The sequence below is a fragment of the Hetaerina americana genome, unplaced genomic scaffold (assembly GCF_022747635.1).
Source record: "Hetaerina americana unplaced genomic scaffold, ioHetAmer1.1.p SCAF_98, whole genome shotgun sequence".
In the NCBI taxonomy this organism is placed as follows: domain Eukaryota; kingdom Metazoa; phylum Arthropoda; class Insecta; order Odonata; family Calopterygidae; genus Hetaerina; species Hetaerina americana.
Genome location: NW_027287627.1, coordinates 689,510 through 703,181, shown reverse-complemented (window position 1 = coordinate 703,181; position 13,672 = coordinate 689,510). Strand labels below are relative to the sequence as shown.

Below are 13,672 nucleotides of genomic sequence, written 5' to 3'. Positions count from 1 at the left end.
ATTTTGTACCTAAACAAAAAATTTAATCTTCTTAAATTGATTTTATAATAACATAAATATGTTCTCGGGATAAATATTTCTTGGAAGAATAATGACTGGAAGTGACAATTGTGTAATTAAATTTTTTGGCATAAAATTCTGAAAATGAACTCTATGTGTTGGTATACTAAATACTTTGCAAATTATGAGAGGAACTCCAAAAATCGGACCTTCCACATTTTGATACGGGCATTTAAAGTGCATTAATTCCAAATTACTGTTTTTCTTTCCAACTATGACAAAATAACTGGGACTCAGGGGGAAAATTTACATTTGCATGTTTGGCAAAATGGTTGACAAATTTACAAATGAATATTAAAGTGATAAAGTATATATATAATTATAATCACATTTCTAAATTTTTCTAGCAGCAGTTGTGTCCAAACCTTGAAGGTATAATTTTGACTGGTATTTAAAAAGGATGTCAATAGAAGCACATTATACTAGAATTATAATATATTCTGACTACCGTATACCTACGACAGTTAATGCATCCCAATATTTATTGACATCGTAAATAATACAGCAATAAATCTTTTGACCTGAATCTTCGAAATAAATTATCAGCACATTAACGATATCATATTTAGCTTTTTCTGATAATCTTTCCACATGAAACGATTATTCTGTACAATGATAAAGTTGCAAGTTTTTTATGTGTCCTTTCAATATCATTTTTTTAATCAATTAATTGGTCTAATTAACTATGGCTCAGTTGACGTCTTCAATTAATACTTCTGCCTACATTAGTGTGCAATGATCTTGCGTCTAAAACTTTCAGAGTTTTTGTCTCTGTATTATATAGTGCCAGTGCTTATCTAGGACTTGGCCTTCTAGAAAAGGTTTTTCAAATGGATGAATAGAAATTTAATGAAAAATTATGAATGTGGATTTTATTTACTTTAAGTATGTTATGTAAAGGAATAATAATTAATGAATGAGGATCAAGGACTCAAGTAGTAGATATTAGGATTACATACAGAGAAGCCTGGGTATTGATTTTTTTCACACACCTCTCTGGTCCCCCTTTACTGGTGACCTGAGCTGCCTGATCCTTAACAGGATACCAGATGTTGTCTTGGGGAACCAAAGGTGGGCCTAGGAAAAGATCCAGAAAAAAGAACCGTGCTTATATCACATAATGCTGTGTGTGGCTGCCCAATTATATGTAGCAGTTGCCCCCAACCCAGTTATTAGTACACTGATAGAGAAGATAGAAAACCTCTCTAAACAAGTGGCAGCGCACACCAAAGAGCATGGTATGCACTCACTGTCCCATTCCCTCAGCCAAGGCCGAACCTCCTACCTGGCTATCCAACCATGTTTTTGTCAGTGGCACCTCGTCCGGTGTCAATTCTTAATGGATATTGGTGCTGATATCTGTGTCTACCCAGTCACATGCTCCGTGAGCATAGAGGGAAGTCAGATCTTCAGCTTTACTTGCCAATGACACTGTCATCACCACATACAGAACTGCCACTCTCTCCCTTTCCCTTGGCCTCTGGCGAGAATTTTTGTTGAAGTTTGTCATCGCCAATGTGCCGCAGCCAATAATAAGGGCAGATTTTCTCTGCCATTTTGGTCTCCTTGTGGGTATTGCTCATAAACAATTAGTGGGCAATGCGATGACCCAATCGTTTAAGAGCGCCATTGCCTCTCCCAGCAACGGTCAAGTGTAAGTTATCTCTGGTGCCTCCAGTTATTCTCTCCTTTTGGACAAATTCCCTGACATTAAAAATCAATCACAAGCATCTGGGCAAGTCAAGCACTTCATGGTTGATTTTATAGACACCATCCCTGGCCCTCTGGTTTCATCTTGGCCCCACCATCTCGCAACAGATGAGCTTGCCTATGCCAATAAAGAATTTGAGCTGATGCTTCATATGGGTTCTGCTTGGAGGTCATCTAGCTCTTGGTCGTCTGCCTTACACCTGGTGCCAAAGAAGAGCACCAAGTTGAGCCCGTGTGGAAACTACCACTTGCTGAATTCCAGAACCATGCCTGATCATTACCCAGTACCGCTTATCATGTGTCTTGCACAGGGGTTATTTGGCTGTACCATTTTTGAAAATGGATTTAGTTTGTTCATTCCACCAATAGCTGTCAACCCTGCAGGTATTCCCAAAACTGCAACAATAATGCCTGTTGGCCTTTTTAAGTTTCCATTTATGACACTTGGCCTTCGAGACACTGTGCAGACCTTTCAGAGGTTCATAGTTGACATGTTAAAGGGATTCCCTTATGCATATGCATACATAGATGATATCCTTCTTGCATCACGTAATTCTGTAGAGCATGAGCAGCATCTGGCGACAATATTTAATTATTCTGTTATTAATCCCTCAAAGTCTGTGTTTGGTGTGAATGAGATACAGTTTCTAGGATGCATGGTAATGGAGGAAGGAACTTAACCACTCACTGAGAAGATTAATTTCTATGCATCATTTTCCCCTACCAGCTACCATACACCAGCTGTGGCAATTTTTAGGGCTAATAAATTATTACAACCATTATATCCCTTATGCCGTAAATAGCCAGGATCCCCTTAGCAACCTTCTGGCAGGTAAGGTTAACAGCAAGGACTCAATCAGCTAGACACCAGCATCTGAAACTTCATTCCTAGACTGCAAAGAGGATTTATTCAATACTGCCGTTTTAGCTCATCCAAACATGTCTTTCCTCTGACCCTTTTCACAGACTCTTTGGAGTTTTTGGTTGGTGTTGTCCTTCAACAACTCACTTTCATTGGATATCAGCCTCTTGGTTACTGGACCAAGAAACTGAGTGATGCCGAAAGGCATTATAGTGCTTATTACATGGAACTTTTAGCAGTATATAAGGCAGTGATCCAGTTCCGGCATATGGTGGAATGACAAATCTTCATCAACCATAAACCCCTTTCTTTTGCATTTTCCCAGAGGCAGTAGAAGTGTTCTTCTTGGTAGTTTAGGCATTTAGAGTTAACAAGCCTATTTACCACAGACATCATGTAAATAGCAGGTAAAGATAATATTGTAGCAGACACCATGTCTGGCATTCAAAGCATTTCTGCCCTTATAGATTACTCTGCACTAGCTGCCTCTAAGGAGTCTGATCATGACCTTGTCAATCCTCTTCAGAATTCCTCATTAATTCTGAAAAAAGTTTCTTTTCCTGGTTCATTAAATCCTCCTATATGTGATATGTCCACTTCCTTAGCCAGGCCAGTGTTCACCGAGCCTTTCCATAAACAGGTATTCCTCAGCATGCATGGATTATTACACCCTGGCATTTGACAGACAACCAACCTAGTAGCAGCTGGGCACTTTGTTTGACCTTCCTTGTGGAGAGACTGCCAAACACGCTCATGTTTACAAAGGAGGAGTAAAATCACCAGACATGTTTTGTCCCCAATTGGTGCTTTTCCCATTGCCAGTGACAAACAGATGCCTATCCACATAGATTTTGTTGACCTCTTCCAGGCAGCCATGGTTTTTGCTACATAATGACATGTATTGACCACTTCAGCCAGTGGCCTGAAACTTTCCCAATTCAAGACATCACTGCAGAAACTGCCATAAGGTCCTTTTTCAGGAGTGGATTTTATGTTTTGGAACTCTTATTTGCATCACCACTGACCAGGGGCGGCAATGTCAAAGCAACTTTTTCCGGCAGCTGATGCAAGCAAAGCACCTGCAGATCTATCACCCTGCATCCAATAAGATGGTGGAACACCTTCCCTACCAGTTGAAGGCAGCTATCCATCGCTATGGTGGTAACCAATGGACCAATGCCCTGCCCATGGTTCTCATGGGTCTAAGGTCAACATTTAAAGAAGATATTTTGGCAATGCCTGCAGAGGTAATTAATTACCAAACACTTCGGCTTCCTGGAGAATTCTTTTCCCCTTCCACAAGTGCTATTGCTGCTACTGAAGATTATGTCACCACCCTGTGGTAGGGCCTTTGCCAACTCTAGCCACTGCCAGTCTCCTGACATGGAGCTTGCAACATTTTCATGTTTAAAGACCTGGAAACTCTTTCCCATGTATTTTAGAGAAATGATAGGCTCCATCCATTGTTGGTTCCTCCTTATGATGGGCCATTTTGAGTAATCCAGCATGATTCCAAGCCATTCAATCTGAAAATCCAGGGCAGAGAGGTATCTGTGGCAATTGACCATGTCAAACCAGAATATGTCATTAATGATGACGTTTCTTGTGCCCAGTTAGATGAAACTCCATGATTACTGCCATATTGCCCTGCTGTTACCACACTTAGGGCAACCAATCCTACCATTCCTCAGCAGTCTCCCGTATTACCACAACCTAGACAATCACAGAGAAGAGTGCATTTTCCCAAACATTTAACTTATTATGCGACTTAGGGTCATTTAAATTTCATTCCCTCTCCTGTAAGTTATCTGATGTTACTTTGTAGTTTCTGCTGTGTTATTGCATAACAGTATTTGTTTTTTTATGTGCTATTACGTACCTGGCATTTGTTAAATATTTTTTTTGTGTGTTTTACAATCACTTTGTGAAGTGCCAATTACAATTTCCCTCTCTTTGCAAGAGTATCCTTTGCATTTGCCAAGGGAGGTCATGTGGTGGTCCATTTGTTTGTGCAGTTCAGCAGTGTGCCATGAGGTGTCACCCTAGGCACAATCCACAGGGAGGAACTTTGACCCACACTGACCCAGTCACATCTCAACCCCAGCTAAGCATTTATCTCTCTTGTGCCCATTACACCCTTGGCATATATACTACCTGGATCAAAAAGTTCCCGGAATAACCACCGTGTGGCGCTCCCATCGTACCGATTTGAGTTCTGTTTTTTTGTTAAATTGGTACATCTGTTGTTGATATTCCCTTTAAATCTTAGTGTCATAACTTGACATTTGCAAAAGTTACGTAGCCAAGAGTACATCTATCTCTGCGTGTGTTGGCGATTTTTTACAATTGCAGAAATGGATTTAAATTTGCAACAACGAACTTGTATTAAATTTTGCGTAAAAAACGGATTTAGTGGCGCACGGACGTTGGAAATGTTGGAAAAGTGTTTCGGCAACGATTCTCTAAAAAAACGGTCGTTTACCAGTGGCACGAGCGGTTCAGAAGTGGTCGTGAGTCAATCGAAGATGATGAACGCAGTGGCAGACCATCGACATCGAAAGTCGGTGAAAAAATTGATAAAGTAAAAGAAATGTTGGTCAATAACCGCAAATTAACCATCAGAGAAATAGCGGAGGACTTGAACATTGCCTATGGATCCGCCCAAGACATTGTGGTTAATGATTTGGGTTTCCGTCGTGTAGCAGCAAAGTTGGTGCCAAAAGACCTCAATTTCATGCAAAAAAGAGACCGAGTTGACGTCGCAAAAGCCATGATTTGCGAGGCTGAATCCGATCCCACATTCATCAAAAGGATCATTACTGGAGACGAGACGTGGGTTTATGCAAACGACATGCAATCCAGACATCAGGCAAGTGAATGGCGTTCACCAATTGAGCCGAGACCAAAAAAACCACGTCGTTTTCAGTCAAAAAAGAAGGCAATGCTGACGGTTTTCATGGATTACAACGGTGTAGTGCATCATGAATTTTTGCCAGAAGGCCAGAGTGTAAACAAAGAGTATTATTTGGGCGTTATGAGACGTTTGCGTGAAGCAATTCGCCGAAAGAGACCAGAAATGTGGGCAGAAAACTCGTGGATTTTGCACCATGATAACGCACCGTCGCACAGTGCTATCATTATTCGTAATTTTTTGACGAAAAATGCAACAAATACCATCCAACAGCCACCGAATTCACCTGATTTGGCTCCCTGTGACTTCTTTCTGTTCAATCGAGTTAAAAAACCATTACGGGGAACGCGTTTTAGCAGCCGAGAGGAAGTAATGGAAAAGTCGCAGGAAGCACTGATGGACATACCGAAAACCGACCGTAACTTTTGCAAATGTCAAGTTATGACACTAAGATTTAAAGAGAATATCAACAACAGATGTACCAATTTAACAAAAAAAACAGAACTCAAATCGGAACGATGGGAGCGCCACACGGTGGTTATTCCGGGAACTTTTCGTTCAAGGTAGTATTACTGTGTTGACCTTGGTCTTTTACCCAAAGAACTGAAATTAAATCTGCTGTTCACTCAAACTCTTTAAATGTGCATTATTAGTATTTCCTAGCACCACCTGTACCAAAATCATTTCCAGCACTCACACACTGTGTAAGGCTTGGTAATGGTTTAACTCTAACATTAATTACTTAACCAACCTCCCTGTTGCTCACTGCATTATACGGAAGAAGTAGTGTGTTGAGCGAAGAAACAAGGGTGGAAAAAGGCAAGGAAGGCATATGGTTGATGACACCTCATGCAAGATTAGGCATTCAGTACTTCTTTGGAATCTGTTAATCATATAGATTGACCAGCAACAGTTGAGAAGGAAAACAGCTCTACTGCAACCGCTCAAATGAGTTTATCATCATGCCTTTATTGAATTCTAAAGTGTGTATGTTTTGCATTAGTTTCCAAGGGAGTACAAGAGAGACTGATAAGGAATGAATTATCTCTAAAAATATTAACAGCAGTGCTGTGTATGATGGAGATTGCTTTATCATTGTCAATGACCAAATCGACCCTTCTAGCAAATGCTTTGATGCTTTATTAAAATATGTAGATTTGTCAAAGGTCAAATAAATTCCAAAAGTTGACTGCACTTTGACTGGCAATGGAGAAATTTTCAATTTGGGGAGTGTGAATTTTTAAGTTTGCATTATTTGCCATCTGTGCTTTGAAACCAGTGATATTTAAGGATTCAATTTGCTATTTCAATTTGAAATATCTCCCTAAACCTGACTTTTTCTTAAATCTATAATTTATTTTCATTAAATGTTACCCATAAGGACTGCAGTTGCTATTGTTCTCGTTACTGTAGTGGTTAGTAGAATTTAAACTGTTCCATTAATATTTTTAGTCATAAGGAAATGTTTAGAAAAAACTGCATGTGAAATGTTTGTCTTTTTTCTTACAGGACCCTTTGGAAGATTACAAATTATGATTCCTTCCTGGATGCATGTGTGTTTAGTTTGAAAGGCAAGTTCCAAATTTTTCTCTCAAATAGTTTTTTTAAACATATTGTCCGAGTACATGTTCTTTGTGTTTCTGATTAAAATGGGGAAACTTGAATTTCTTGCAGTAGTGAAATTCTTCTTTTTAAATGAATTAATTCCTTAGGAAATTCACTTGAAGTTTATAAATGTTTAGGGAGACTCATTCAATTTCATCTGATAAAAACTGAGATGCTGAAATTTAACAGGGTTCTAATATCCCTTCAAGATGACCCACAAGAAGGAGAGCCATCAAGTGCTACAATACAGAACAATATCAAAAAATAAACAAAATATCAGGTACGACATTAGACGATTAAAGGGGCATGAGATACCTAAGACCATGAAGATAGCAAAAGAAAAGTTGCAAAATAACTTGCACTAAGAAATATGGATGGGTAAGCTCTAGGCAAGGTGAGTGCTGCATTTGTTAAAAGCCCTTTGAAAGAAATTTCCCAAACAATGTTTTGACAGATTCCAGATGTTACCGATACATTATCAGGTGGCTTAGTGCCAAAGTAACCAGAGTGGAACACAAATGGTTTAATAACAGGGTGTTTGGGTTAAACAAGTTTTAAATGTTTTGAAAAGAAAAATTTCTCTCCTTAAACCATTTGCTTTGGACTGAAATATCTCAACGCCTCCTTATCCAGAAGTAAAGTTCCACAGAAAGTACCTGCATTCTAATCTATTTTCTTATAGAAACATATATTCACAAATCCTAACATCCTGTCCCACTTGCCCAAAGACATAATATGATTAGGCAAAGTAGAAATACAACTAAACCAATACATTTAATACCCAAAGTATAAACAACTTCATTTATAATCCCAATTGAGTCACATTTCTTCAATAGCAGTGGAAGTGTTAAGGATAATCAAGTTGGAAATGTTTAGATGAGAAAAGCTTTCACTATTGACCCCTCAATTCACCTTAATACATAAATATAAGGTACTTTGGACTGAAATACCTCAATACCTCATTATCCAGAAGGATCATTTCACAGAAAGTAGCAAACTTCTTATCTCTATTTTTGTATAGAAACATACTCCTAACTCCTTAAATCCTAATTTACTCTTCCCAAGAAAATGTTAAGGATATAATCCTCATAATGTTCACCAAGAGTTGGGGAATACCCTTGCAGCATTTCAGCATTGACATATAAAGGCAGATATATAGATATCTCAACCCTAATTAAATGCTGTGCAATTGAAGATGGATCTCTTTAGTATCTTCTTTCTTTCAATGAAGTCATGTAACACTTTGTTTTGCATCACATCAGGGTTGTTGATGAACTGGCAAACTTGAGAGCACTCTGAATGAAAAATCCACTTTCACTGATAAGCCAAAGTAAAAAATATATTCTTATAATGTCCTACACTATTCCTCTTCCATATAAAAAACATATCTTAATATTTATGCACAGTTATAGCAGCCTTAAATTTGATTCATATATAGGTCATCAAATTATTGGAACATAATAAGCCATTGTTGCTATACTAAAAAATATTCAAATGAATGATAGTCAAATAAAAATTTTCATAACAGTTAATTTTTATTCAAAGAAGTTACACAGAACAGGAGAATGATGTCACTTTTTACAAAGTTAAAATTATTGCATTGATGGCCCTTGGTAGTAATATAAGTATTTGGAAGAGTTAACTCCTTAATGACATTCAGTTCCTCTCTTGCCCCTCCCAACTTTTGTCCATTAACTTCTCTTAGTGCCCTTTATGTCAACACCTTTCCCCCTCCTCCTCCCCACAAAGAGTGAGCTGCCTGCACATTTGGCATTCCATTGGTTTTCCCTGCCTTTCTCTACATGACAAACCCCCCCTTCCCCCGGCTCTTTCCTCCCCTGCCTACCCTTTTTGTAGCTTGATATATATATTCCTTCCTTCTGTACTTTTCCTCACCTAATGATAGTGTTTCAAAACCATGGTTGAAAAAGTTTTAAATGTGGAGATTTGCAATAAACCTTTTATAATTGCTATACTTAATAATATTCAAATGAATGACAGTCAAAAGAAATTTTTCATAACTGGAAATTTTTAATCAAAAAAACTACACAAAACCGGAGAATGATGTCACATTTTTACCAGCTTGAAATTAATGTACTATATTGATCTTTGGTAATGATGAATATTTGGAAGTTTATGAGCGCAAATAATCCATATCAACTAAATTATGCATGTCATTCATACATTGCCTCTACTTCTTGGGAGAAGGATTTGTTTAATTAGAGCACTTTACTTTTTTACTTGGTTCTAAGCCTGCCATTATTCAATGATGATGCTTTTTTGTTAAAATTCTGAAAAACATGTAACCCATTTATGTGGGGTTTCAAAAGTATGTGGCTGTGAATAAGATATAAGTTATGAGGATGAGTGAATTTCATTGAATATGATTTACACTGCTCCCTGATCATTTTGCGGTGTGTGACTTGAGTTTTTTGTTCTGAATGAATGCTTTAGAATAGATGTTTCACCTGTGTGGTTTTTTTCCAGTGTGTGTGATCATGTGCCTTTTCAGATTACCTTTCTTAGCGAATGCTCTTGAGCATATGTTGCACTTGTGGCTCTTTTCCCCAGTGTGTGTCAACAAGTGAATTTTTATACTACTGCTCCAAGTAAATCCTTTAGAACAGATCGCGCACTGGTATGACTTCTCACCAGTATGTTTCAACAGGTGCATCTTTAGATTACTATTCCAAGCAAATGCTCTTGAGCATATCTTGCACTTGTGGCTCATTTCTCCAGTGTGCGTCAATAAGTGCCTTTTTAGATTACTATTCTGAGTAAATGCTCTTGAGCATATTTCACATCTATGCGGTCTTTCTTCAGTGTGTGTCAAAATGTGCCTCATTAGATGCTTCTTTTGAACAAAACCTTTCAAACATATTGCACATTTAAATGGTCTTTCTGCAGTATGTGATGACTTGTGGATTTTGCGTTTACTCAAAAATAGGAAGTTTTTGGTGCAGAATTCACGTTGGTACTTCCTTTTCTCCACGTGCACCAAGTTGATGTGATTTGCAAGGTCATTTTTTCTCTCAAATGCCTTTGAGCAAGAGTCACAATTGAATTGTGTTGCCTTCCTAACATGCACCTCCAAGACATGATCTTTGAGAAGGTTCCTTTGTGCAAATTCCTTGTAGCAAATTTGACAAGAATGCAATAAAATGCCTCCTGCATCCTTCCCTGCACCATCTTGTTTCTTGTAATTATCTGAAAGATTTGAAGAAAAGGAATTGTATCAATGAAAAATTATATACCTGCAATGAATAAGTTTGTTATCTCCAGATGATATTTAAACATTTATGTTCTCACAGTATAATTGTACTTTAGCATGTATGCTCATTTCAGATGGTTTTCATTGTGCCATCTTCAATTAAGCTAAATTCTGAGAAGGAATAGGAATATTTCCTGTTTTAAAAGAATAGAATATGAGAAAAGACTACTAAAGAAAATAAATTCATTTCCTGGGGAAAAGAAAATTAAATGAAATTAAGACTGTTTGGTTGTTTTTTACCAAAAGCATACAGTCCAACAATATAAGTTAAAATAACAAAATTAAAAAATGTAAGATGGGGACTACGAGAATCACAATATTTATTGATTAATAAAATCAACAAATAAATTCATGGACAATTCACTATTCAGGTCAAATGGTCAATTTAGTGAGTGATAAAGTCATTCACCTCAAATAATTTATGTTAAATACTAAGTTTATTTATGGCTTCTATTTAATTATGTGAAACTACTATTAGTATGGCAATGCCTGCTTTCCAACTGACATATACAGTGCCCTTCAAATTACTTTAACTTATAATTTTGATACAATTTATCTAAAAAAACCTTTCACATTTTCTGGCATAACTTTTCCTATAGCGGTCCATTAGATTGCTAGGACCTTTAACGGCAAATATATTTTAAATGGGAAATTGAAGAAAGAAAATAAAACCCCTACTTTAACTTTTCCGTCAATAAAACAATTTAAAAATATTTATCACTTAAAAAAGAATTTTTTTTCCAGGTATATGGTCAGAAAACAAATTTTATGTTGCTTCTTTTAAACAAAAGAAAATATCAGTGTATAATATGTGACAATTCTTTTGGGTTTCAGAGAAAACTATAATGAAACAAGTTTTTATTACCAAATTTAAGTATCACAAAGAGTTATGCTGAACAGCTATTGCTAGCTGCTTGCTAGCTTTTGGCAAGATCAATTGTGAGGCACTTCTGTGTCATGACTATTCTAAATGCCAGAATCAACTGTGCTTTAATAAAAAAAAGATTTAAATAGTATGATCTTGCTTAAATCATGGACAGATAAGTCTGAGTCCATTACATGTTCTAAAAAAATTCTAAAGGAAAAATTACATTACCTATAATATTCTTTTTCTTGATATTTTTAATATTTCACCACCTAGCAATAAAATAAATATAGGATCAATTCTCAAATTACAACCTCAAACTGACAAAGCTAAGTGTACAACTGAGCTTGTTAAAGCAAAAGTTAAGACAATGACAAAATAAATCATTATGACCTTGGAAATAATAATATGTCAGTAGCAACTAAATCTACTTTTAGCTGCAATAATATCTATCATATATATTATCATAGTAGGGATAATATTTTTGATTTTTTGTGACTTCATGTTACATTATTATTTGGCTTTCTGGTTCAATTATGAAATTGGGAATTATGGAAAGATTTGGACTAATTCCGGGCTGAAATATCTCTTGAATTCAAGAAATGAAATATAATATATTAAGGTACTAACTTTTTAAAAGGTAATTCTTTCTCACAAGGACTTTGATAAGGACTAAGATGTGAATTCTTCAAAAAAAAACTAGATAAACTAAATAAGAGGATATATAAAATTAAGAATGTAAGCCATTTCGTGAAAGGACAGTATCTTAAGCTATGGTTTTATACACAAGAAGAAATTGCATTATTATTGAATTATGAACAAAACTAAGGAAATACTGAAACTTCAAATTTTGGATCTATATAATTAATAAATAAATGGCATTGAAAACTATGGCATTATAATAAGGCTCTTCTTGAAAAAAAGGCTTCAGACTTCTTTTATGGAAAATGGGGAATTTTTCGTGTGAATGCACTTACAGGGTCAGTAAAATAGGTATCAGGACTTGATTGCTGTAGCCCAAATAGAGCAGTGGATAGGTGTCTGACTTGTAGGCTTAGTAGAGGATATTTCCAAAAATTATAAATATTAGTTTATTTGGCTCTGTGCATGTATTGAGAAAGATGGTGGATATTAGTTATGACTGACTTTTTTGTGTTGTCATGCAAGCAATGAGTGTATAAGGGAGCAATGCTCTGATGTTCAGTTTAGCATTTAACTCATGGACTTCATATTTGGAGACCTAGAATTAATTAAAAAGGCTTATGCAGATGATGTCTTAAGCCTGAGAAGTTTTTAAGTGGCAAAAAATTTTGAAGAAAGTGTTACAACTTGTTAGAGATAAGGGCCATTCTGAGGTGTCAAAAATGAAACACTTTGCTATGCATTTAATAACCTCCCTAATTAGTAAAGAATCCAGACATTTGGGTGGAACCAAAATTAGCAAATTAATCAGGATCTTGTGTTAAGGGAGGTATGTTGAAAGTTTGTGGCAAAAGTCTTGACTAATGAACAAAAATAGAGAGAAGCTTCTGACATAATTTGCCATTGCAATGCTCTTAAAAGCCCTTACCTGGCTGTACTGTCCCTTTTCTTGTATTTGAAATAAAAAGGCAGATAAAAATATATCAATTGTACTCCAATCTAAAAGTTCAGGTTCTGATGGTTAATGCTGAAACAATATTCTAGGTAATGATTTTCAGTAAACTTTTGATGAGTGGCTGATAAACCAACTAGGTATATTGATGCAGGATGAACATTTTTTCAATTAAATTAAATAGCTGTGAGGATTAAATCATTGGCTTTTGATTATTAGAGCCAATGATGATACTTACTGTATGGATCCTACTTAATTTTATACCAAAAATCCCTAAAGTGAATAATTATAGGTTAAATATTCAAAACAAAAAAGTTGGAATACTTTTTAAAAAAACTTTTCTACAAGTTGAGACCATAGTAAATAAACCTGGAGTTAAATTGATCAGTGCACTACAACCTTGACAAAGGAAACTTCCGAACTGAGAGAGAATATTCAACAATTTCAATTACAAGCTTAGCCAAAAGGGGTAAAGATCCTTAACTGTTAGTATAAAATTTAAAAAAGGCAACCATAGAATGTTTGTGGTTCAACATTTGTATCAGATTGGTACTCAAATTACTAAAGTTTAGGGGACTTGGAAAACACAACCTGCAGCAGTGAAAAGAAATGTATTATATGCATTTTATTTTGTTTATTTTTAGGATTTTTACCCTGTCAATGCCTGAGAGCATTTTATTTTGCAACATCTTCTGTTGCAGTTGCTCTTGGGATTATAAACAAAAGGAAAGAAAGTAAGGCAATCAATTACTTAGAGGATGATCAGTTTGGGTATAGGAAGGGGGGAGGTACAT

General features: G+C 36.2%; 2 protein-coding genes across 2 annotated transcripts in view; one reads left to right on the top strand and one right to left on the bottom strand.

The window, feature by feature from the left end:
* LOC139699917 (uncharacterized) overlaps positions 1-13,672 on the top strand; it is a 150,205-nt gene that overhangs the window by 118,126 nt on the left and 18,407 nt on the right. The gene's annotated exons all lie outside the window — the stretch shown is intronic.
* Positions 1-13,672, bottom strand: part of LOC139699902 (zinc finger protein 596-like) — a 31,593-nt gene that overhangs the window by 14,088 nt on the left and 3,833 nt on the right. Inside the window, exons 2-3 of the mRNA XM_071598314.1 lie at positions 9,801-9,921; positions 1,053-1,137 (exon numbers count right to left, since the gene is read on the bottom strand). Coding sequence (XP_071454415.1) covers positions 1,053-1,137; positions 9,801-9,921 — 206 coding nt within the window. The remainder of the gene's footprint in view (positions 1-1,052; positions 1,138-9,800; positions 9,922-13,672) is intronic.